Genomic DNA, 27,410 nt, shown 5'->3' on the forward strand with positions numbered 1-27,410 from the left:
TTGAAACTGAATTGAAGTATTGGTGTACCCTGCAAAACAATATAATCTTGTAACCCTGATTTTCTCACTACCTTCCACCCTCCCGACCCCACTTTTCCACTAGTCCCTGCACTGTGAAAGCCCCAAATGGCTAAGGTGTTTAAATGTGGTCTGGAAGGAGCAGTTAATCTAAATTAAATCCTTCAATTTAGATTTTTGGCATTTCAAGAGAAGCAGAAAGCAAGAGAAAACCACTCAGAAGCTGAAGGAGTCCAAGAGAATGGTATCCAAAAATCAATATTATTGTATAGGGATTCAAATCCCTGATGTTGCCTAAGAGTCTAAAGCAAGTCTGAAACAAAAACACATCCTGTTGTGCTTTTAAATAATGAATATCCAGTAATTCTGTGATCTAAGCAAAGCCCATTTGGCTAAAAGTTCTATCAGAAAGAATAAAAGATTACAAGTAAAACTATAGTGTATATACATTGCACTAAATGGATGAGAGTTTAAATAATGAATTTCTTTTTAATCTTACAAGGTAGTTCTAATGGCTGTTAGTATTTATACAGCACAGCATATAGTGGACTTTATGATATAATCAAAGTGGTAATTTTATTATAATTTTAATATGGTAATATAATTTAAGAATAAACTAGTTCACAACACTTTGTACATATCCAAATGTTTATAATGCAAGTCTTGTTGGTTTTCTAAAAGAAAATAGCATCATTTTTTCTTGTAATACATAATTTTTCTGCACCTTTATTTTTAAACTGATTAGACTATAATTTCTGAAATCACATTTTATATTTTTTTTTAAAGAACATGTTGTCTGCACTAAATCTTTATCTTTCTTTTCTTAAAAGACTGAGTCAGCATATTGACATTTCAGCTTTGCTGAACTCTACCTTGCTCAATCGCATTAGCTGTTGATCTTCAGATAAAGAGACATTTTATAATCAACCTTGCTATAACGTGAACAGTAGTTTATTTTTGTTATTGATGAAGTGTCATCTGAATTTATTTACCTTGTTTATAAAATAGACATTGAAAGCTATTTCATTTTTAAAAATAATTTCTACAACCACTTTACCCACAGAAATTAATCTTTACAGGTTTTTGGTTTTGGTTTTAGGTTTAACACAAATACGATGGCTCCAATCCTGCCATCTAATCCACGTGGGCAGATTTCACTCATGTGGAGTCACACTAACTTCAATGGGATTCTGCACAGGCATAATAGTCTGCTAATGTGGATCAGATTGCACAATCTAGGGCTATATCTGTTAATTTAAAAAACTGTTAAATTAAGTACTGGTATATCAAGATTGTTATACAAAAAATTATATGGAACTCCACACTAAAATACCTAATTTCATTAAAATATTTTTAATTTCATTAAAATATTTAAGAGCTATACTATTAAATTTTACCTACCTGTTAACTTGATATGTCCTGCTTCATCAAGCAAAATGCTGAAAATTAAAATTCACATTCACCAATACACGTAACAGGAATATTTATATAAAACATTTTAAACATAGTAGCTAAAGACAGATCTGAACCAATCTCCCAATCTTTAATTTAATAACTCTGTACATTATATTTCAATCAATGCATATATTTAGCTATTAAACCCAATACATAAAGCTTATAAAAACATCTTTTACTCCATTTTTATATAATTATAGAGATGTATAATGAAAATGTAAAGAAACAATTAAACAAAATACGTGTAATAGTGGATAAAATAAATTTTACTTTACTTTTCTGGCTTCAGATCCCTGTATACGATCCCCAAGCTGTGTAGATGATCCAAAGCAAGGGCCAGTTCTGCGAGGTAGAATTTCACATCTTCCTCTGTAAACATAACCTAATAAGAACTGTATAGATTTACCTTCAGATCTTGTCAGTTTCTAATACTGTAATCTAAAAACAGACAGTTCTGCTTCCCTAAATTCAAATATTTCTCATAACTACTACATTTCACAAATTCTCAGGAGACAATTTCACTTAATACAGGTGATATGCAAGAATAAACTATCGACTATGAAGTTTTCTGTAGATCTAATCCTGACATTTTATAGTGTTCCTCACAATCCAGCTCTTACAGAATTTAAAGTAAAAATAAATGTTATTGCAACTGTAACATAGTATAGTTAAAGGAAAGTTAACTTTTGTATCTGACTTGCTGGTTTACCAGTGTTCACTCAGCCACAATGCCCTATACAGAGCATTTCCTATTCCTGTTTTTCCAGTTTAACATGTAGTTTGATATACTATTGCTTACAACAGTATAAAATATACAGAATGTGTAACTGTAACCTTAAAATTTTATATTCCCATTTTATAGTTTTCAATTGAGTGCTGTTAACACTATTAAGACTTTTTATTATTATTAAGTTTCCTTCTAGAAAAGGAACTGCCTGTTCCTAAAGTTAAATTCATACTTCACTGAAGTGAATGAGGTTGAAGAGTGGATAGAATCTGCACATCATTTACATGAACAGAGATGCATTCAAACCTTTTCTGCTCCCTTTTTTTGGAGGGCAGAGGGGAGGGGTTGAACATTTTGCTACAAGGTTGGGTTAAACAGCAACAGCACATCTTTACATTTTGATAGTTGTATTTTGTCAATGGGGAAAAAAACGAGATCCAGGAATTTTCTTCTTTAGTTTGCCTGCCTCTCTCCCTTATCGCTATAGCTTTTCATGTAAAAGAGCTAAATATGATTTTTTCCCCCAAATTAAATGTGGTAAAAGTCAACAAATTGCATTGTTTTATTTCTGAAGTGAAAGCTGCAGTAAAAGTGCTTTATTGGATGGATATCAGCCATTTTCTGCATTGCAGCGGAAAAAGTCCCATACATTAGAATTTTAAAGACCAAAATTAACACTAAATATCTCATCAACAGCTAAACATTCAAAAACAATTTCAGATATGCCTGATAATCCATGTGTGGGATGGTTTCAAGTGGCCCTAGGAACCGGCCCCTCCTCAATCAGCATGGGTCATTCACTTTCCATTGCCATGTGCTATTGCAATAGAAAACAGTTGTTTTTAAAACTTTTGTGTTTTCTTTATAGAAAACATCTCAGGTAGTCTTAATATACAAAATGAAATGTTTAAAAAAAAATCATGGTACTTTAGAAACAAACAATCTGAAGTTTGTTGAAAACCAAATATAAACTTGAGTAATAAGTGACCTCCAAATTAGTGCTTATTTCTTTACTCCCAAAAGAGAGATTTATGCCTTTTTCAGATACCCAGCCAATATTTTTACAGCCAGATTTGCACCCTTCATTTAAGTATCTATTTTTGAAGATCAGTAAATTCTAGCTGCACTATCACAACAAGACCTGAAGTCATTTCCTATTATACTGAGATTTCTTAAGGGAGACATCTTAGATCAAATGGAAGTAGAGATTGACCACTTTCCTGCTTTATGCCTCATTAATTCTTAACAGGTCTGCTGACTCCTAGAAATAGACAACTCTCTCAATATTTTCATAGCACAGCCTCAGGATATTTATGTTGAGTTTAGTTGTGAAATACTGAGAGATCAATATTGCAAACTAATAAAAGGAGTTCAATGTAATTTTAGGGCATATACTAGGTAAGCTCACTTAGTTCCCTGCCCCATCCCCAATATGTAGCTTGACTTTAGGAAACAGATGCACTGAGAAAATCCAGCTAATTGGTTCTTAAAGATTAAAGATACGAATTTGAAACTACTACTGACAATCTATTTCACATCATCAAAGTCAGTAAACCGGCTACTTTGCCCAATTTTAGACAATGTCCTCCGTTAGACATTATCAAAAGGAATGTCTTGAAATCATATGGAAGCAGATTTAAAAGCTTGACTTGTGAAATTTATGAAGCACTAAAAACTCTCATTATGAAGATATTTTCAAAAGTTTAATTCGACACCTAGAATTTTTACAGAAAAGTTTTGAAAAACAGAATTATTTCTTAGCTTGAAATATTACAAATATCATCATAGTCCGCATGCAATTTCACAGACTGAGATTTAAAGACATGTCATCAGAGCAGCACAATTAACATCCCTCCCCAAACAAACAATAGTGAGCTGTCAATCAAGGTTGTGATTTCTCCAAAATTTAAAAAAGTATTTTACCTAGAAAAAAATATTCCAGATTCAAGAAACTAAACACTAAAATGATTCAACAGACTCTCAGGGGCAGCTAATCACACCTCTGTTCTTTATTATATAAACCTGATTTACCTCAATTAGGTCTCTGTGTAACAAGACCATTTTCAGATTAGAGAATTTGGTATGGGGAGGTACAGAAAAGAAATTTTAGACCAATTATCAATAAAAATCTGACACTGAGGTTTCTTAAGCTATGGAACATTGTCCCAAGGGATGGAGATATAAATAAATAAATAAATAAAAAATGAAAGTTCAACTGAGTTCCTAAAAACGAATGGGTCAAGAATTAGAGGAAAAAAAGACATAAGGAACAACCCCATATTGGTAGGGGGTTAGACAAGGATGACATTTTCCAGCTCTAATTTCTGTGCTTCTTTGAAAAAATTTTTACTATTGTATTCAGTTAAAATGTACGTACTTACCTCTTTGGATAATCGTGTGAATACATCTCCTCCCCTGAGAAAATCCAATATTAAATATAGCTTTCCTTCGGTCTGAAAGGCTGATTTTAAAACATCACAAAACTTAATGGATAGTTTTATATGACAATGGTGAAATTAAACAATACTCAGGCATTCTATAATACTTTTTTATGACTTATTTTAGTGTAATAGAGCACAGTTACTTCTGAACTAAGGTAATTCAATTAGGCATGACAGTTTCATATGAACTACTGAAATTTGTGAACTAATCTGAATAATTAACACCACACGAATGCTGCACCAACATGTACTATATTCATTTATTTGAGAAATGTAATTTAGTTTTATTAATTTTGTTAATACTTTGTGCAGGGAAGTTTGAAAAAGGTAACCATTACTAATATACTGCAAAGTCTTCGTGACAAGAGATCTCACTACAGCACTGCCGTTCTACTACATCTTTGCTAAGCACAGGGGGACCCCCAATATTTGTACAATAATTATGTTTTTAATTACTGATATGGGAATTAATGAGGTTCTACTATAATAAAATTTGCCTACAAGTTGTTTAGGACCTAACATAACAATTTGAAAAATTAAGAGATTAGGAATTCAAACAAGTCATCCATGCACCACCACACCCACTGGTGTGCCAGTCTCAGTTTTTATATTGGATGAATGTTATTGTACCTAAATTATTGCAAAGTATTGGTTTTAAAAATGGAAAAGAAAAAATATGTGGGACATTTTGCAAAATTTGTAGAAAGTCTTTGGAGAGCTTAATAAATAAATAAATAAATAAATTAGTGGAGATATCCTATCTCCTAGAACTGGAAGGGACCTTGAAAGGTCATCGAGTCCAGCCCCCTGCCTTCACTAGCAGGACCAAGTACTGATTTTGCCCCATATCCCTAAGTGGCCCCCTCAAGGATTGAACTCACAACCCTGGGTTTAGCAGGCCAATGCTCAAACCACTGAGCTATCCCTCCCACCTAATACTAGTACATGCATTCAAAAATTATTAAAAAGTGTTATATGGCTGTGATGGGGTGTTGAATTCCTCATATTGGCTCTGAGAAGGTTGAATTAGGCCAGGCAGACCCAACCAACCAATTAAGCACCAAGTCATGAAGAGGAGGCTGTGGTTCCTGGAGCAAGAGGGGCCTGCAAGGTGAGAAAGGATGACTGATAGGGACACCGCCAGAGGAGGGCAGAGCTAATCCCCAGAACTGCCATGAGGAGGCGCCACTAGCAGTAAGTGGACCCCGTGGCAATGCCATAAGATTGAAAAATAAACAAGGGATCAGATTCTGTGTGACTTCCTCATATATACGTGCAGTGAATGGGAGAAGCACAAGAAGCCTCTTACTCCAACCCCTTGCACTGCCCATTAAAAGTCAAGTAATTACATTTTAAACTTAGTGATACATTTTAATGTACTCTTTAGCCTCTTGGGAAAAGCACTATCCTGATCTGAACTACATTGGAACAGATAAGCACATACATATGAGAAATATTTCCCTGAGAGGTTTGCAATTCACCTCAAGATGTGTTCAAATCTTACAGAAGAAAACTCAGAGACAAAAGGCCTAAATGACAAGCCTCTACACCATGCATAGGCTGTCAATACAGAATGGACTGGGCAGATACTTTGACACAGAGTGAGATGTAGACCATAATAGTGAAAACTGAAATATGCTCAGTAATTATAAAAGGAATGTTTACATAAGTGAGGTATATTCAAACCTCTCAAGGCAGGAATACTGGTTCTGTTAAACTCTGCAGAGGTTAATGCTTCAGAAAGGCTGGATTGATGTTTATCTGTTAATGGTCACCTTTTTCCAGCAAATGTGTTTTCCTTATTGTCCTTAGTTACATACTGGAAGGTAGAAATTTCTAGTCATCTATGCCTAGCTTTCACATTATCTGTACCTGCTTACAATAACTGTTAACAAAAGTAAGGCAGAATAAGATTCCATTTGACGTGCTTAATGAAAGCTAGGTTTTAGAGCAAATGCACTCCAACTATTAAGAAAGAGATGACTAATGCCCTTAACAGCTAATCCTGCCAAAAATATATAGGCAACAGAACAAAAATACCAACCATAGTGCAGTTTGACGATAAATGGATGATTTACTTCTACTAATATATCTCTCTCCATCTTTGTACGAACTCTATCTCGTACTGAAAAAAAGCAGAATAGTAATAAATAATTCTCTATTTCAGTAAGGTGAAGGTAAGGAGTAAATAGTAAGTTCTAAATTTCCAGAAAAATATAAAATAATCTTTATTTACCCTTTAAATCATTTCTTTTTATTTTGAGAGATTACATTTTCCCCTCCTACCTCTATATATTTTAGTCGTTCTAAATTCCGCAACAAATCCAGCTATATTTTGTTATCTAGCAAGTTTCTTTTCAAAAATTGTAAAAAAACTGGGGAAGGTTGGGTAGGGTTGGTTGTTTTTTTAAGGGGGTGGGGGAAGAGGGCTTCAGCTAACTTCAACTTTTGGATTCTGCTTCCTGTGAATATGTATTGTCTATTAAGATCATATTTTGGATTTTCTACCAGTAACACTTCATGCCCAAATGTAACCCCCAGTGGAGTACAGTCCAGTGAAGTGTCTTCTAAAGACAGAAATACCTTATAATTTGGCTTACTTTGCTTTCCACAATAAAGTAGGGTTGACTCAAAACTTGACAAATGAACCGTTTTGATCAAATGAGAACCATGGAAAATACAGGAAAACTATTTCTCTAATTCTCTTGCTGTAATAAAAAAAAATGCTAAATGGACTTACAGAAGGTTAATATGAAAAAAAATTGAAGTCATCTGGACAGGTCTGAAATAAATCTTAAGGCATGGCCTCAGAAAGGTTAATAAAAAAAACTGATGTCAAAGAAAGGATTATGACTTCACTGAAGGAACAGCTTGTTTAAGACAGAGGGCTATTTAATACAAAAATATTTACAATACTGACTTCAACACAGGAAACAACAAAAGTATTTTCCAAGACCATTATAAAGAAAACACACTTACCTTTTAGAGAAGCTTTTTTCAATACTTTCATTGCATAAAGCTGCCCAGCATCGGGACCAATTATTTTCCTCACAAGAAAAACCTGACCCAAAAAATATTTCATATTTCAAATTATTGCAAAAATTGTTATATATAACAGTGATCTAGTTTGAACAATAAGTTATTACATCATGGTCTGTTTTAGTATGAGGAAAAGAGAACAGACTATGCACCAAATCATAGCCTCCATAGGAAAAAACTAAGATGATGGGGGTGGGAAAGAGAAAAATCAGCAGGTTTTCACAGTACACCATCTTTTTGAGAAAGCAATTATTAAATCCAGTAAGGGACTATGGGATCTTCTTTTGGTTGGGTGTAGGAAGGAGCACTAGATACTAGGACACGCCTGTGCATGCAGAGCAACAAAAGTAATTGTACTCTCACCTCCCCAAGTAACCAGATTGCAGGTGGTAGAAACCCCCAAGGTTCCTGAAGTAGATAGACCTGTGCTCTCAGCACTTGTCAGTTTTTCTACAGAGATCAGCTTAAATTAATGCTTACAGAATGAATATTAACTTACATGCCATGTACCTGCATATTTTACACTAGTGTGTTAGGAAAGGGCAGCATGTGAAACAGGTGTCCCTAGCTCTGTCTCCTTCCCTACAAATGCTATATAACCTCAAATAAATAGAGGCTTCACATAAAGGTCTCTGAATCTGGACTGTGAGAAGAAGTGGGGAAATACACCATTTAAGATCAAGGCTTTGCCACCACCTTGGAGGGTGGGTGTGGGGGAGAGGGGAGCGGGACAAGTACAGAAGTTTTACTACCATTTTGCCCCTCAGTGTGCTTAGATTTGGAGAGTATGATCTTGCAGAGTAACAAATGTGATTAGAAAAATCACGTGCTATGGATTATGTGCATTTCCATTATCCAAATGTCTAATGACTACGATCTCTTCTAGCATAACTACTGAATTACCATTTCTAATACTTTTCAATGAGCAAACTTTTACTATATTATCGTAACATTAAAGTCCAAACATAGGTTTAAGAGTATGCTAACAAAAATCTGAGATTCAAAAGTCTTTTCATTCTTATATTCTGTCCAGATTTTCAACATTGATAAATTTTTTTGTTTCTACTCTGTTTATGGTTTTAACTAGAAGTAGTTAAATAAAAGTATAATTAATCTATTAAATAAAATCTTTTCCATTCCAAGATTCAAGATCCTTCTTCATCCCTTTCTATTGATTGAACTTCTTCCAACCCTGATATTCTATGATTCTATTCTAGGGTTTTTGGTTTTTTAACTCCAGAACAGAAGTGGTACATGGACTTTAAACCAGATTTGAAGAAAAAAATTGTTTGCAAAGGAATTAAATTGTTAATCTTAAAATGTAGCTAGCTACTTTAATTTTTAATTTATGCATTTCCAATTTTGTAGTGTTCACTTACTGCCCCAGACATCTGATATTTCATTTTCCGCACGGAATGGGACAGGATAAAGTAGGTTTCATAGTAAAAGAAAACACCAAACCCAATTTATCATTAGAAAAGTAACACCACCAAACATTCAATTAAGATGTTTTTACTTAATATTCTTTGTTTCAAATCACTTCAGATAAATACAGTACAATAAAAAGCATAAAAACAAAATAAAACATATTTCATGGGTTGAAAAAATATGTGAAGTTTCTCTCGCTATATATCTACAGGTTTCAGAGTAGCAGCCGTGTTAGTCTGTATCCGCAAGAAGTGGGTTGTAGCCCACGAAAGCTTATGCTCTAATAAATTTGTTAGTCTCTAAGGTGCCACAAGTACTCCTGTTCTTTTTATATATCTACATATGCCTAATGAGAGGTTTGGTATTCTTTCCTCTGGTTATAGCTGTTCAAGTGTTTGCCTCTGAACAGCACAAGGAATTTTTTTTAAAATTCATATGAAATGACTGCATTTTAGAACGGAAAAATTTTTTTCTTAAAAAAAAAAAAAAACTTCTACACTAGCCCTTGCTGTTGTTGGAAGTCAGAGAACACTACTGCAGTATTTTGATAATTTTTTGCTATTAGACTAATGTAGGCAATACATCTACACAATTGCCAACAAAATCATAGTGGTTAAAATTAAAAAAGACCCCATGCTTAAATAAAAAAAGAAAAAAAAAACAAATAGAGGGAAGGTGCAACATAGCGGTCTTCCTCCCACTTCAGTCTTAGAAAAGTATCTGATATAACAAATGAAATCTCCAGAAGCTGGAGATTCATCTGGCTAGACATTGAAAACTGTTTACTTATCAGAATGTCCACAGGCTACCAAAAAAAAAAAAAAAAAAATCAAATCCCTTGCTCTAATCAGCTACATACATCCAACCACTGCCTTACTTTGCCCCTCCACCCACTAAACCCTATAAGCCTCCAAGTTGACCTAGCTGCAGAGTCCAACAGTCTCTGTTAACCGCTCTGGATGCTCCATTCAAGTTTTCTTCACAAAGCCAACAATGTATATGCATTTTGATTCCTATCCATATTATTGTGGTGCTTTAATAGCTTAGCTGTTCATCCAAAGCTTTCATGTATCTAAGTAGTGATGAGCAAATGCACATCAAATAATCTATTCATTATGTAAATAGAAGATTGCAAAGATTCAAGAGAACTAGAGTCTTTTGATTTCACAAAGCCATCTGAGAAATAGGTCCTCCCCCTCTCACTTGCCCCTCAACCACCCAATTCATTTTCCATTCTTCTCCCTACCATGGGTCTACTGGCAAAGAAACCCCACCTGAAGGGTGGCACAGAATGCTTGGAAGAAGTACATGCAGTATGTGCTGCAGCAGCAGAGATTAGGCCTGTCTCCCCCTGCTGCTTCTTCCAGCTCCCTACCTCCTTACAGCCCCTGCCAGAAAGGGCTGGTCTACACTGGGGGGGAGAGGTCGATGTAAGATACGCAACTTCAGCTATGGGAATAGCGTAGCTGAAGTCGACGTATCTTATTTCGATTTACCTCGGGTCCTCACAGCGCGGGATCGACGGCCGTGGCTCCCCCGTCGACTCCGCTACCGCCGTTCGCCCTGGTGGAGTTCCGGAGTCGACGGGAGCGCATTTGGGGATCGATATATCGCGTCTAGATGAGATGCGATATATCGATCCGCGATAGATCGATTACTACCCGCCGATTCGGCGGGTAGTCTGGACATACCCAAAGAGTGAAGGAGACAGTTTTGGGAGGCATGAGGTCACATACAGGTGACGGCTGATAGAATGATGACACCACAAAAAGGGGGAAGAAATAGAAGAAGGGAAATAGAAGGAAAGAAAATGGAGATGGCGAGGATGAAGAGAGTGGGGGAGAGAAAACGATGAACCACAGAACAAAAGAGAGACCTAATCAGAAGAAAACTGAGTGGATAGAGGAAAATATTGATATGTAAGTACACCTCTACCTCGATATAACGCTGTCCTCGGGAGCCAAAAAATCTTACCGCGTTATAGGTGAAACCGAGTTATATCGAACCTGCTTTGATCCACCGAAGTGCGCAGCCCCGCCCCAGAGCACTGCTTTACCGCGTTATATCCGAATTCGTGTTATATCAGGTCGCGTTATATCGGGGTACAGGATATAGGACATTAGGAAATATTAATCTGAGTGAAACAATGAAACCTAAAGACCACTGAAGGAAAGAAAGACATCACAATATGGACAGGGAGAGAGAAAGAAAAGTTATACGTTACTTTATTTTATAGAAAGACTGCTTTATTCAATGCTTTAATCTATGATTTCATGGTGGTTTGGCTGTTTCCAATAAGACAAGATTTAGAAGTTCTCACAGATTTTGGCTGCAGAGGCCAACAACACTTCCCTGTAATTTTAACCCAGAAATTGACAGAGGTAGAGTAAGAGCTTCTGACACCCAATCCATGCCTCTTACAGCTTCACTTCCCATCCTACAACAGGTCCCATCGCTGAACTAACTGTTCATTCACCCACTGAAACTTCATCCTTAAATTATCACTGGGCACATCCTTATCATGTGTGCATCAGAGTCCAAAATATGATTAAAAACTGCCAGGAATTTGAGGATAAAGAGACTTCATATCAGAGGCATAACACTGAACTAACAACTCAACCAATTTAATGACTGTATGGTTATTTGCCCGTGAAACTAGTCCATTTTAATTTTCCCAAGTCAAATGAGGTATACTCTAAATAGTTTTCTGCATTGCCAAATTTCTCATGCAGTGCTTATAACTAACACATGAGGACACCTGAAAAAAGTTTTAACTCTTAGTTTTACGCTTTTAATGTGAATGCAACAGAAGTAAGTTTAACTTCAAAAAGATTATTTTAAAAGCAGTTCTATATCTTTATATTTATTTTTCAATTAAATCAGGTATAAACTTTTAAGGTCTTGAAGCTCTATTTGGATAAGAATTCAATTCTGCATTTTGAAAAAGTGACCTCACCCAGCCATCACTGAAGGAGAACAACTAGAGCCTGGGGTTTTTCACAAAATGTAAAACACAATATCAAAACAATTAAAATGAAAAACTCACCCCAAAGCAGTGGCCCCTGAGTCTCCTGTCCCACAAGGTTGGGCCCAGCTCCCTGTTCCAGCCATTGCAACCTGGCACAGGGGACTGGAGCACCACTGAGGTTTGGCCCATCCACCCTCCCCCCCCCATTATGACTCCCAGACAGGGCCTCCAGGGGCAGGACTCCACTGTGCCCTCCCCTCCCCCCGGCTTCCCACATACCCCTGAGGGCAGAACCTGACCCCCAGGTGAAGGGAAAATGGATACAACCAAATAACAAAAAACTCACCAAAATAAAAAGAATTTCCCAGAACTCCAAATATAACCTTGGTGGTTAAAGCAACAATCAGTACTGAATCCTGTCAGATGCCTCATCACTCTGTAAGCCCATGGACAGTGATCAGAAAAGCCTTGTATCAATTTCTGAGGGCCAATATATCCACATTCCTTTCTTACACAGGCCCGGCAGCAGTTGTATATGTATTTGTCACCTTAGGACTTGATTACTTCAACTTAATGCATATAAAGTTGCTCAAAGGCTTAGGAAGGCACTTGGTAGCAGCTATTTACCAAGAGCTAGAGAAGTAGACATCTGTCAGAGTAACTTGGGTGGCTTCAATAGTCCCTCACTGATGAGCACTGCAAGACATCCAGACATGGAGGTGTGTAGGAGGTCTAAGAGCTCGTGCAACTTCCCCTGGACAACTTCCACCAGAATCTCAAATGTACCTGTCATTCTGCATAGCAAATCCTAGAACATTTTGAAGTCATCTGGCTGTAAGGTAGATATTTCAGGTACCACCCCTCATCAAAAGGTGGCAACAAGACAGGTGCTGCGTTGGAACGATCCTCCACCTGTAAGTCCTCATCAGAGCCCTGATCATCCCACACAGTCAACAACACTGCAGCATGAGCTGACAGTGGAGCTGATGGTGGGGAAGGGGATTTAGGGGTATGTCTACACTACCCGCCAGATTGGCGGGCAGCGATCGATCCAGCGGGGGTCGATTTATCGCGTCTAGTCTAGATGCGATAATTCGATCTCCAAGTGCTCTCCCGTCGACTCCTGTACTCCACCGCCGCGAGAGCCGCAGGTGGAGTCGACGGGGGAGCGGCAGCAGTCAACTCACCACGGTAAGTCGATCCAAGTGCGTCGACTTCAGCTATGTTATTCACGTAGCTGAAGTTGCGTAACTTAGATCGATCCCCCCCCCCCCCCAGTGTAGACCAGGGCTAGCTCTGGACTGAATTGGGGTGCAGAAGCTGATCTTCTGGCTTGTAATCTCCATAGTGCTCAGTAAGGCCATAGGTTCTAGTAAGTATAGGGAGAAGGAGGCCATGAGGTGGCAACCAAGGGATAGTATCAATGGGATAATTAAAAAAATGAGTCCTAGACTCCCATTCTGAGATGTAAGGGTTTCAATACCTAGAACACAGAGAATGTACTGGAGACTCCTCATTGCTATTATCTGAGCCTGAGGAAGAGAAGCAGTACTCCTCTTGGGGGGGTGGAGCTTGAGTAGCTGGGAGCACACACAGGCTGTGCTCGGTACTAAGCTTGGGGTGTCAGACCATACCTTCATTACCAAAAACAGTGCCCAGTACCAAAGAGGCAATAAAGTAAGGCTATGATTTTGTCACGGAGGTCACAAAGTCACGGATTTTGTGACCTTTCAAAGACCTCCGTGACTTCAGCCCCCAGGGGTACCCCTGCCACCCCCAGACTATGCGGGCAGCAAGAGGAGCCCCGCCACCTCTGGCCCCGGGGGAGTCCCGCAGCTCTGAGCCACCGTGGATGGGCACCGTGGATGGGCACCGTGGAGCTCTGAGAGCCAGCCCCACAGCTGCCCAGCGGTTTCCCATTTTGTCATGGATATTTTTAGTAAAAGTCAGGGACAGGTCTTTATTGCCTGTGACCTGTCTTTGTCATGGATCTTTTTAGTAAAAGTCACAATCTTCACCTTAGCCACAAGATCCCTTGATATCGCACAGGTTTCAGTACCAAGTACATTAGTGCTGCAGCTAGGCAAATGTAAGATGCCGGTACCAGAGATATCAGTAACAGGGGGTTCAGTGCAAGGGGTTGGTACCTGGTAATTTCTGACTCAGTGAAGAAGCTGGTCCTGGTGTTCTGTGACTGATGCCTGAGTGGGCACCACAGGTCCCTTCTCAGGCCTTGAACTACTCTTCTCAAATGTAATTCAAGGGTATTACTAGTTTCTTAAGGTAGGACCCAGTGATGGAGGTCTAGACCTCTTCCCCTTACAGATTCAGTCCTCCTTCCTCCCCGTAACCTCTGAGGTTTTAGCAGCTGTGGAGGATGATTCTTTACAAGTGCCTGTCTCAGATATGTAAGCCTAAGAGCCAGCGGGAGCACTTTGAGGAGGAATAGTCAAGATTTTCACCCCCAGCCGCTTCAGGATCTGAAGAGGAGCACAATGACCTATCCAGGTGAAACAATTCTAAGCAAGACTCTTGACTTTTGAGTTCTCTGAGAATGATTTACAAATGGCACTTCTGTCTTGTATGTACCCCTCACCATGTCACAATAAGCATTTCATACGTCCATCAGAAAGAGTAATTTTTAAAGCCTGAAGATGTACGTTGTCATAATGACGGGATCCCAGTACCAGGAAGTCTCACAGGCAAAGAAAAGGGCTGCTTCTTATAGTAAGAAAGGAAACAAGTAAAAAAATAGCTCAATGAATCCTCTCTATTTACAATGCAATGGATAGATCAAAGTGAGGGAGAAACTCACTGCTGGTTCCAACTCATATCCACAGTAGGGACAAGGAACTAAGAGTCAGCCCACCCTTTATGCTCTCAGATGGAAGGCACAAGGACACTCAGGGGGGCAGGCGCAGCCCCAAACACTGCTGGCCAAATGAATCCGAACTCAAGTGCATGGGGTGCAGATGCTCAGATATTGCAATGTGGACAAATTCACATTTTTGGTCAAGGAGCGTTTGCAACAAAAATATTTTCAGCAGTGAAATGTTTCATGGTATTGTTCTAACAGAGTCAATTTAGAACTTTGGCCACACTCCTGGTTTAAATATTGCGTATAGTAAAAAGTTAAGACCACACAACATCCAACCAGATGACAGCTCATGTATACTGATGTAATACCTAACAAGCAAGTTAAGGACATATCCCGGCAAAGGACTAAAGTCAACATGACAACCCCCCATAGCATCCCCATTTAAGGCTGAAACATGTTTCTCTGGTCCATGCTGTATTCTATTAATAGTTCTTTCTAAACTCTAATCAAAACCCACTTTTTCAACCTACTGTTTAATGTCATTACCTTCCTCTAAGCCCCACAGACAGGTGGGTATCACATACATCGAATAAAAAACTTTTAAAAGGCGGGCGAGACGGACTTAAGAGAAAAAGGTTGGCTAAACAACAATTCAGGGGGTATATATGGCAGGTCAAACATATATAACGGGTGTTTTTACAATCATACAACGGGTATAATTAGGAGTTATGGAATAAAAGAAGGGATCATTTATGCTGAACTTCATAGGAAGCTTCTTGACAGATCTATTAGGCTGTGAAATAGTCTCCCAAGGAAAGTCTCAATGCACAGGTCAATTAAAGCTAGACTGGATAAAGAACTAGTAAGTGCACAACAGGGAATAATCCTACATTAGCAGGGAGATTGAGTAGATAAAAGACCTTTCCCATCTCTCACTTGTGAGAAAATATGTACTCCACATTTAGAGACAGTAACTGTGTAAGAGGATAAAGGAAACTTACCACAAATATCAACAGATACTATATACCCTTCCACAAGAGTTTTATCCTCCTCATGTGACATGGCTAAGTAAATGAACCCCACTGTACATCTCTTCTGCAAGAAACTGACAAGTGATCTCAGCATGGATAACAGGAAGAATGGAGGGAAAACACTGGTCTTAGTTAGACTTAGTTATAGCAACAAAAATGGTAAAGAATGTCTAAAGGACAAGCAAGTTCAGGTTAATAGGGGGCTACTGGGCACAAGGTTTAAGTTTTCTAATACTGTCACCTCCACACAAGAACTTGCAAGACAGGGAATAACTTCCTCAAAAACAAGCCAATTTTCACAGGTGTGTGTTTGTGGCTTATTAGGCCTCTAAAAACTATGTCAGCCTTCTCTAACTCAGTCTCAAACTGCTGATGGTAACCTGTTTCATCAAGATTAAGAATGTTTTTGTATTATTCTGCACCCAACCCTGCAGTCCTGTTACTTATAGGAAAATTACCCTTGACTTTAATGGGAGTTTTGCCTGCATGAGGACTGCAGGATAAACAATACGGTGATCAAAGGGAGAAATTCATGTCCTGCTTCATAGGCAGAGTTGTAATGTACAAAGGCCTCAAGAATCCATCAGTATCCAGTGACACTGTAAATTCTACAGAAAAAAAGATGTACTTTTGACAGCAGTCAGGAGGATTCAGAAGCTATAAAACCAACTTTAATGGAGAAGTTCATTAATGTTAACAAGTAGGACTAAGTAGCTGTCTATTGGAAGTAGAGGATTGGAATAAAAAGGAAGTTTGTATCTTACCTTTCCAAATGATCCCTGACCAAGAACCTTAAGTAATTCAAACTGTGCGGGATCTGCTTTCTCACACCCTTCTTTCACATGGTGGGTAATAGGAATTTCTTTCACATTTCCTTCATCCTGTAAAAAAAAAAAAAAAAAAAAAATGAGGTGGGGGAAAGGGGAGAGGGAGGAAATCAACACAACACTGAGAAGTATTGAAATAGTTCTCTCTTACAATATGTATATACAACTACCTCCTGCATTTTGTAGGTAATTATTGAAAGGGCACTAATGTTATATTTATTATTTAAAAAGTCATTTTCCTTACTGTTTATATATATTCTCCTTTAGGAATCCTGAACCTGAAGTCTGTTTCTTCACCAAATTCCCTTCCACTAAGACAATATTCTTTATGGAAGGGTTGTAAGTAGATGATGGATTGTAACCATTACAAGTTTCCCAAAATGAAAGGAATTACAGCACCACAATAGAGATTCTATAGCTAAGGCTGAGGTGGCACTTCCATTCTAAATCCCTGGCTTCAGTTCCTTTTAGCTTTCTCAAAAATCACCATCTGGGCTGAAATTTGCGCTTGGCCTTGGCCAAAATATTGTTAATTAAAATTTACTGGGGATTCCTTCATCTTTTTGAGTTAACCGAGAATAAAAGCAAGAGTCCCGAACAAACAACAAATGAGGTTATTGACCTGAACAACAAAAGGATGTGCGACATTTGGTGACAGTCAACTGGATCTGAATAGTCTAACTAAGCTTAAGAATTCTTCATCCAATGGAAAAGCCACCCCTGTGATATGTAAAACAGTTCACAGAAAGATCAGTCTTTGCTGTAATCAGTTCACTCTTTTCAAAGTTGAGTACAAATCTGAGGTAGGGTAGGAGATTCACCAGGTCTTCAACTACTCTAGTTGCTTCTTGCAGGGATGGCACCTTCTCTCATAAGCAGTGCAGATGACAGTATGAAAATCTGTGGTGCAGCACAAAAGCAGCTACTATTAAGAAAACCCTGGGAGCCAAGGTGAAACCAAATGAGATGATGTATTGCTGATGTATTTAACCCAAGGTGAATGAGAGAAACTTCTGGTGAGCCACACAGTTAGAATATCAAATAAGCATCCTTCAAATGAAGTTAAGTGCTTGGGTCTACCACAATAATAGAAAAGGTCATTTGAGCCTTGAAATATTTGAAGGTGGAAGAGATCAGATCTGATGAGAAAAATGCTGACATTTCTTGAGCACTGCAAGCAGAAGTGAATAGACTCCAGAGAATCTTGCCTGAACTGGCATTGAGCTCACTGCTTTCAAGTCCTGGAAGCGCCCAATTGCTACCCACTTCCTCCATATTAGTTCCTTCCCATGCTCAGAAGCTATGTCTTGAGGGTAGATAGCTAAAACTCAATACATACATTATGGTATTGCACCTCAGATATAGGGGTGACGGGAAGGGGAAAGCCAACCCTGTCCTTTATGGGAGGATTGGCTTTCTGGCATCAAAATTTTTCCATGGCCAGTTTGAGGAATGGGAGAGCTACTGCCTAATATCATGCATCAAAGCGTCCAAGGTCAGATCTAAAGAGTCTCTTGAGGCAAGAACAGATATGGAAACTCTTACAGTGCTTCCTGTAAATAGACAATCTTTCTCCTTAAGGTCTTGATTTAAGGCATCCCCCCAAAAGCCTCTCCTTTGTCAAAAGCAACAATAAGATGTTTTGTTTGGAACCCTGATAGCCATATTCAAAGCTAGAGGGTCCTTCTACTCAAATTAACAGGCAGGAGTAAGGAAAAAAGTGTATGTTTCTGGGGGAAGTATCAAAGTCAAAACCCAAGGTTAGGAGTTAACTCATGAAGCTTTATGCCCAGGCAAATAGGTTAATTTTTTCCTTTGGTGCAACTTTGGTTAACAACTGTAAAGTTAACTCTCTTTTGTGACAAGATCATTTCTCCTTTAACTATATTAAATGCCCAGAGACTTTATTAACACAGAAATAAGGTCTCCTACTGGTTTCTCGTGCCCTTCCAGAACGAGAAGAGTGGTTAAACTTAAACTTCTGAAAGGTAGAAAATACAAAGTTAAGGTACACGCCGGCCCTGGAATGTAGCTTAACTCTGCTTCTTCTGGAGCGGGCAACAACCACTGGAAATGGTTCAGTAAGGATGCTGCAAAGGTTAAACAAACAAAGAAAGTGGTAGATTGTCCATCTCTTGATGTCTTGAAACCAAGACTGGATGCCTTCATTTTCCTCCCTTCACCATTCCCTCCCTAAAGGTCTGCATGGTTTCATACTCAGAATAACTGTGATACATATTTCGTTTTATTAGATGCCTCATAACTGATCTGAAAGATCTCTTCCCAATGTAAGTCACCAATCTACTGCAATTGTCTAGGCACATGAATCTTGCCGGCTTATAGAGAATAAGAACAGAAGAGAAAGAGGGATGAAAAGAAGAAAAAAATAAATCAAAAGATTTTTTAAGAAGAATCATCACCACCCCCTCTCAGTTGTAGGACAGCACCTATCTCCCCTTTTGTGGAAGTGCTGGGAGTGGTCACTTCTACTGAAGCTTATGAACTGCTGAGGTGGCATCTTCTTAATGCTGGCAAACAGCTTGAAAATTTGAGTGCAGGAACAAGTCAAAGCAGAGGGATTATAGGAGTAAATAGAGTGATTTGCATACACAATAATATTAGTAAGAGGTAATTGTACATCTATAAATACTTGCATTCGGCTAAAAACACTAGAGTACAAAGATCCATACACTGTACAACTGAGAATTTTGCAAGCTAGCTACCCAGAACCAAAGTGTGCAGGTGAATGGGGACAGTCCAGTTATGCATCAGGAAACATATCGTTTCTGCAAAATATGCTGTTTCACCAAAACTGAAATGTTTAGCAGAGATGTTTCCACAAAATTTTAGTTGGAAACGTTTCTGAGTCCGAGGCAGAGAGAGAAAAAACACAGTTTAGCTCAGGGGTTCTCAAACTGGGGGTTGGGACCCCACAGGGGATTGTGAGGTTATTATATGGGGGGGTGGCGAGCTGTCAGCCTCCAGCCCAAACCCCACTTTGCATCCAGCATTTATAATGGTGTTAAAAATATTTTTTAAAAGTGTTTTTAATTTATAAGGGAGGGGGTCGCACTCAGAGATTTGCAATGTCAAAGGGGTCACCAGTACAAAAGTTTGAGAACCACTGCTTTAGCTGAATTGTTCGGGTACAGGCCTGGGATATGAAAGACCCTGGTTTCAAGTCCCTGCTCTGCTCGACTTGCAGTGACTTTGGATGAAAAACTTTCCCCTGAAGCAGGCAGAGCAGAGATTTGAATATAGGTCTCCCACATCCCAAACCAGAACCCTAACCATCAGGTCACAGAGCAACACTGACATACCTTCCCCCTGTCTTCTGACAAATCTGTTTTTCTCAAAAATCTTTGAAAAGTTCTGTTTTCATTCCAAAGCAGAATGAGGACAAATTTTTAAACCTCAAAAGCTACCACAAAACAGAACTGTTGTGCTCCAGTCAGCTCTACTGATTAGCATGTCAGCATAGCAAATATTAATCCACAAAGTCTGAGGGCACTGTAATAGGAGAAACTTTCAGATAGAAGAACAAATGCTCAATTCCTTTCTTTTCCATTTCTTTCCACCTGTTAAGCCAGGGGTGGACAAACTACAGCCCGCAGGCCAGATCCGGCCCGCCAGCTATTTTAATTTAGCCCTCGAGCTCCCGCTGGGGAGCAGGGTCTGGGTCTTGCCCCACTCCAGCGCTCCAGCCAGGGAGTAGAATCAGGGGCTGCACCACACGGCTCCCGGAAGCAGCCGTGCCTCTGTGTAGGAGTCAGAGAAGGGACATGCCGCTGCTTCCGGGAGCTGCTTGAGGTAAGCGCCACACAGAGCCTGCACCCCTGAGCCTCTCCCTGCGCCCAAGCCCCCTCCCGGCCTCCGAACCCCTCAATCCCAGCCCAGAGCACCCTCCTACACCCCAAACTCCTCATCCCCAGCCCCACCACAGAGCCCTCCCCCCCTCCCCCACACCCCACTACCCAGCCCGGAGCCCCCTCCCACACCCTGAACTCCTCATTTCTGGCCCCACCCCAGAGCCCTGAGGTAAGCTAAGGAAGCACAGCACAACTTATTACCTTTCCCTAGCCTCCACTTCCATACCACCCCTCAGTGTATTCTGATGGGAGCAGTGGTAAAGCTACTTCATTTTAAAGAAGTCTGGTTCTCTCTATCAGCACAAGGAAACAGCAGGTGAGCCACACTGGTGCAAAAATCCCTAATGTAGACAATACATCCAAGCCTCAGTCCATCCAATACAAGAACCAAAAACGCCTTTCCAAAAACGCCTTTCCAATTGGTTTTCATTCTACGCATATTAGGAATTTAAGGCTATGTCTACATTAGCAAGATAACAGCAGCACAGCTGTACCGATGCAGCTGTGTCGCTGTAAGATCACTCATGTAGCCATTCTATGCCGACAGGAGACAGCTCTCCCATTTACATAATTAAACCACCCCCAATGAGCGGTGGTAGCTATGTCAGTAGGAAAGCGCCTCCCACCGACATAACACTGTCCACACCAGCACTTCTGTCAGCGTAACTTATGTTGCTCAGAAGGGTATTTTTTTCACACCCCTGAGTAGCATAAGTTATACCGACAAAAGTGCTAGTGCAGACGTAGTGTAAGTTTTACTTTAAACAAAAGGCAGGAAAGAAATACTAGCAGCATTCAAGTTGCCTGGTGACAGCAAGAATTTTCTTAGTTATACATTTAACTGCCTAATGAAATCTTAAATAGCTGTTGATGCTTCACATTAAGACAGAGAAACATTTTACTTAGAAGCCTTTCTATTTCAACATCATGGTCTTCATTTTTGTTCCTTAATACTTAGAACATTTGCATGAAAACAAATTTCTTAAGAGTTCATCTGCTCTTATGTTTATCACCCACCTTGAATCATTATCCTCTGACATCACAATTGGTTGCTGTGGAAACTGACAGTTATTAAATGGGAAGTCAGGAGAAAAAATTGTTTTTCATGCTAATGTCAATTAAAATAAAGAATAAGTCGATATAAAGCACCCTTTATAAAGGTAAAACATTTATTTTAAGAAGCAGCTAATTTATTTTATATTTAGTATACTATTTAGTTAACTACTATTAGAGAGTTGCAACTTGGCACCTTTGCTGAGCATGCAGAGACCTCTGCAACACCCGCATCAAAGAATGAATAGGTTAAAAAAAAAAAAAAAAAAAAAAAAGCGCTCAGTTTTACCTTTTGGTGCATAAAAAAATTAACAAATTCCAATGCTGCTTTTAAAATTTTCAATTAGGTGAAGCAACTACCAAAATGTGGTACATCTGCAAGGCATGTCTACACAGTCAGTGCATGGCAAGCCAAGGTGTGAAACTACAACACACTAGTTGCCATGAAGATGCTCCTATCAGGCACTAGAAATTCTGTAGTGCACTTTTACTTTTGGGAGTAGCTTCAGTGAGTTAGTTTGCGGCAAGACAGTGTGCTACAGATTCACACTCTCACTTGTGCCCACTAACTTGCCCTTTGCAAATACATTTCACCACAAGTATAATTCCACATAATCTGACCCTGATCATAAACTTTAAATTTTAATATTTTTCCCCAAAGGGTCACTCTCAGATTACAATTTTTCCCCAACAAATCTATTATTAAAACTGAAAATTTCTGAATGCTAATTTATTTTTCACCATTCCTCTTTACATTCATTCAGGTTGAACACTGAAAATATATTAACCCGTTTCTATTTTATTTCTAGTCTAGTCTCCCTCGATTACAAATCTGGTTAAGTGCTTTTGTGCTTTGCTGCCTGGGCAACAACATCCATTTCAGGGCTTAGCATGTGCCAAGCCTCACTGACTCGCTTGCTTGCATAAGAGGTAGTTAGTTTCAACTGCTTAAAGTGGAGGTAATCCAGCACCTACAGTGATACCACTATCAATTCTGGCTTGTTGCCCAATAATTTAGTTACAGCGTGAGGGGTGTTGGCTCCAAGCACCTCACACTCAGATCAAGCAAGCTCTGAGAGATTCCTTTAGTTCAGGTAAAGCAAAGGGCTTTGATGCAACCCACTGCTCATCTCCGTTTACCATGTGGAACAGATTTCTACCAAATTGGAGGCTGTTTACTCCATTGTGCTGGAAGATGTACATACATAAAATAAGCATTGCTGCCCCAGGCTTACAATCTACACCACTTGAAGACTCAGATATTTTGGTAGTAATGTAGTAGCGCACAGACTGGCTATTATTACTTATAAGGTCTATTTGACACCTCTTCTCCAGCTGCCCAACCAGAAGCTATGGATATCATATTTGCTGAGAAACTACTTTTCTCATTATAAATTTAGGCTTTTTACTGTGGAAAATTACTTAGTTTCAGATTGATTCCACACAGAAAGTACCAATATTCAACATGTTTTGGGGATGTAACTTGACAAAACGTTGGACAGGATCTGTCTTTCATACAATATTTCTAAAAAGGCCATCTTCACAGAAAGGTCAAAATGACTATACCTTTGTTTTCAATGGGCAGGTTACACAACTTAGTATTTATCTTACGGGACTGAAAGACACTTCAGAAGATGTACAGCCAAACTACCAAAACAACTACAGTGAAAAGGGTGACTGAAGTTTTCAAAGTCAAAACAGTAATACATTAAGCTGTCACCCAACACAAAATCTGCCATAACTGACCAAACAATCTGTCAGAAACAGAATCTGGTCCAATAAAAGGTATTGCGTCACCCACTTTGTCTCTCAAACAATCCACACAAGTTCAGTATCCCTGTTCTAGCACCTGATGCTTCAGAGGGCATTGAAAACCACTTCATAAAAGCATCTAATCTCTCGTTTAATGTAGTATAGAGCAAGACAAAGTTCTTCCCTAATCCCCGCCAATGAGTAACTCATGCCCTGAAGCTTGACAAGTTTTCTCCCTTTCAAATCAAACTAAATTGACTCAATAACATGGGCTAGAGCAATCAAAATATTTAAATTAAGTGGGTCTAGGAAGATTCACAGAATATTTAAGAATTCCTAGCTAGCAGCCCAGGATCCAAACAGCCCAATAAAAAGCAACAGGCCACGATTTTTTTAAGTGATAGACCGTCAATTTTTGGGTACCCAACTTGAGACTCCTTTAAGGAGCCCATTTTACAGAAAGAGCTGAGAATCTTCCTCAGAACCTTGAGAAGCAATGAGGTGTAGAGAAATAATTGAAAATGAGCTCTGTCCCCAATAAGAAAAACATCTATCAAACTTCAGATGCTTGCTTTGAAATAAAACATCAGATATGTAGCTTTCAGGCTTGTGGCCAAAAGATTCACTCCAGGTATCTTAAAGAATTGCACCTATAAATATCAACAGCAGAGTCAAGCTCAGTACAGGACTCTTCTACCTTCTCCTTCAACCCCAAAGAATTGAAAAGGGAGCATTATACCTTGACTTAAATGGAGATTTTATGAGCCAGTCGTCTTGGCAAGGTAATATGTTACTTATGAGGATAAAGATGATCAGTCACCATCAACAGATATTAAGTGAACAACTTTGTGGAATGCAGGCAGCACAAGATATAACATCATAAAATGGAAATGGTTGTTGCCCAGTTTAAATCTGATACACATCCTAGGCATACTTCTGATCAATATTTGGGAGCAAGATGTATACTTTCATGCCTTGATCAGGAGAATGCCTGGAAGAAGTTATGCTGAAACTGAGGGCTATAATCCAATCTACTAAACTGGAGAAGGGATAACATTTTCCAGAAAAAAATGAACATGAAACATCTTCCTGAGATGCTTAGTCAGCTTTCAAAAGTCAAGAATGGGGTGCAGGCCTGCTTTTTTCTTTGGAATAAGAAAACCAGAATTAATCTCTTTGCTCTATTATGTATCTACTGTAAAAATCAACAGTTGAGATCATCCCACAGAAATGAAAGATTAGGAAAGGGGCTGGGTTTTGACCTGGCCTCCAACTGGAAGGCAGCCTCATTCAGTCATCTCCAATTGTTTATACTGCTTGCTCAAACCACGGTGCACAATTCCTACAGTGGGTAAATTTTTTAAAAGGACTTCCCCCCGGCTCTATGCAAGCAATAAGCATCCAATACTATATTCATCAAAATGTACTTACATTGTAAGAATATGGTTCTCCTTCTTCCATGGGCTCATCCACCATTTTAAGACCATTCAGCTGGGAGGGAAAAAAGATTAAACATCAGCAGCAATGTTAGAGAGACAGGAGTAAATTAGAATAGCATTACAACACAATTCCAACAGAAATACATTCATTGCCAATCTGATTAATATTATAAAGCAAGCAAAAATGAAAGTTGGGTTTCCTGTTGGATTGACAACTGCAATTTTGAACCAGGTCAGACTACAAAGAGACACCGGCTTATTCATTTAACAAACTGCTTTGTAAATTTTGGTGTGTTGTGTTGATTGACTGGGGATTAATTTAAAATAGAAGCTGTGCATAACACTTATGTCAGACATTGCATTCAGTGCCTTCCCCACTCTTGCTTGGAAATGTCTGCCACACAGTTTAAGAAACTGTAGCTTGCCAATGAGCTAATTTAGCGTTTAAGAAGGAAAGATTATGAACAGGTCTTAGATTTATCAAGAAGTTAAAATCAAGTATAAATTCTGTGTGTACTGGAATATTTTGAAAAATAATTTGAGATTCCATAACTATATTTCCTTAAAGTAATTTTGAAAATTGTTATATTTGCCCTTATTCAAATTATCTAGATAATTCTAGCTTGGCAAATAGAGTAATTCTCAAGCTTGGTGAGGTACTACCATGTCTAGTGGATGAATTGAGGTCCACAGGATTTTTAAAAATTGGGAACAAAGAATTATAGATGCCACAGAGAAGGAAACTGGTCTGTGAACAGATCATTTTAAACAGCTGGTATTTAAAAGGAACAGGAAAAATAGGAGTAATATTGTGTAGATTTAATAGAAACAATTTGGAAGAAAATGAAACTAGTTTAAATAAAACACTACCCCACCCGTAACAAATAATCTTCCTTTTTCAGCTTCTCAACCAACTCAAAGTACAGTAAGCCAACATACTAAACACATTTAATTTATAAAATTAGTAATGTAGATGTCCTGTAGTTAAACTTTTCCCCCTCATTAACAAACACTAAATTTGGACTAACAGTTGAAACTTAAGAAACACAAAAATAAAAGGATATGCCCTGCTTCAACATGCAATGTATTAATTTAAAAACTGGAAAAACCTGGTGAAAAGGGTGAGGCCAATTATTCATTTTGATATAGTAATTACCATGCAATTCAAAAAACTAGTAATTATCACAACATCTCCACCCTCATGTGGTACACACATCACTCAGGAAAATGTTTCTCATAATATTTATATTATTTAACATGTTAGTAAACTAATATTTTTTGTTTCTGGACATGAAAATTCAGGCAATACATTAGATTACACAGCTAAATACAAGCCAGATTTTAAATTGTATCTACTCTTTTTGGCCTATCTAAAATATCAAGAGAAAGAATAGAATGTTTACCAATACATCTCTTCCTTCACTGTTGCATGTGATTTTTAGGAGAAGTTTAATTCTTGAATTAGGGAAATCTGATGCAAAATAAATCTGAAATCTGGTTAGCAAGATGCAACCCAGAAAAAAGCAGTAGTATTTTTTTTTTTTTTTTAATTTTTTTTAAATGTACTCAAAATGCTGTTCAGAGCAAAAGTTGAGGTTTTGGCTAACTTCAGTCTCTTCCTAGTTTTTTTTATTTTATATATCTTTTTATCAGAGTTAGATGATTTTTTCACATTAAACAAATCTCTCTTAATTTGACCGCTGGTTAATCAGATGCTAGTCAGTTCTGCCCCCTCTTCCTAACAACATGCACACACTCCACTCCCTCAAGACTGCAGATCCCTATGCTACTACCTGAAGTTTCTGGATACTTCCAGAACACTTTTAAAAACAGCTTGCTTCTGAACTGTACACAAAAAGTCTTATAAGTGAGAAACCTTAGAGGGGAAAGTCAACATGCTACCTGGAGCTGTGCGCGTGCATGTGCATATACACATAAACATGGTACAACTTCTCTCTTATCAGAGGGGTAGCCGTGTTAGTCTGAATCTGTAAAAAGCAACAGAGGGTCCTGTGGCACCTTTAAGACTAACAGAAGTATTGGGAGCATAAGCTTTCGTGGGTAAGAACCTCACTTCTTCAGATGCAAGTAATGGAAATCTCCAGAGGCAGGTATAAATCAGTATGGAGATAACGAGGTTAGTTCAATCAGGGAGGGTGAGGTGCTCTGCTAGCAGTTGAGGTGTGAACACCAAGGGAGGAGAAACTGCTTCTGTAGTTGGATAGCCATTCACAGTCTTTGTTTAATCCTGATCTGATGGTGTCAAATTTGCAAATGAACTGGAGCTCAGCAGTTTCTCTTTGGAGTCTGGTCCTGAAGTTTTTTTGCTGTAAGATGGCTACCTTTACATCTGCTATTGTGTGGCCAGGGAGGTTGAAGTGTTCTCCTACAGGTTTTTGTATATTGCCATTCCTGATATCTGACTTGTGTCCATTTATCCTCTTGCGTAGTGACTGTCCAGTTTGGCCAATGTACATAGCAGAGGGGCATTGCTGGCACATGATGGCATATATAACATTGGTGGACGTGCAGGTGAATGAGCCGG

At 38.7% G+C, this 27,410-nt stretch overlaps 1 protein-coding gene across 1 annotated transcript in view; it reads right to left on the reverse strand.

Annotated features, from left to right (window-relative positions):
• The window catches only part of RPS6KA6 (ribosomal protein S6 kinase A6), a 73,168-nt gene that overhangs the window by 33,008 nt on the left and 12,750 nt on the right, over positions 1 to 27,410 (reverse strand). Inside the window, exons 2-8 of the mRNA XM_024195127.3 lie at positions 24,858 to 24,917; positions 16,690 to 16,806; positions 7,621 to 7,702; positions 6,686 to 6,766; positions 4,582 to 4,661; positions 1,749 to 1,855; positions 1,420 to 1,457 (exon numbers count right to left, since the gene is read on the reverse strand). Of these exons, the coding sequence (XP_024050895.1) occupies positions 1,420 to 1,457; positions 1,749 to 1,855; positions 4,582 to 4,661; positions 6,686 to 6,766; positions 7,621 to 7,702; positions 16,690 to 16,806; positions 24,858 to 24,917 (565 nt within the window). The remainder of the gene's footprint in view (positions 1 to 1,419; positions 1,458 to 1,748; positions 1,856 to 4,581; positions 4,662 to 6,685; positions 6,767 to 7,620; positions 7,703 to 16,689; positions 16,807 to 24,857; positions 24,918 to 27,410) is intronic.

The sequence above is a fragment of the Terrapene carolina genome, unplaced genomic scaffold, assembly GCF_002925995.2.
Source record: "Terrapene carolina triunguis isolate 2854851 unplaced genomic scaffold, T_m_triunguis-2.0 Scaffold131, whole genome shotgun sequence".
NCBI lineage: Eukaryota > Metazoa > Chordata > Testudines > Emydidae > Terrapene > Terrapene triunguis.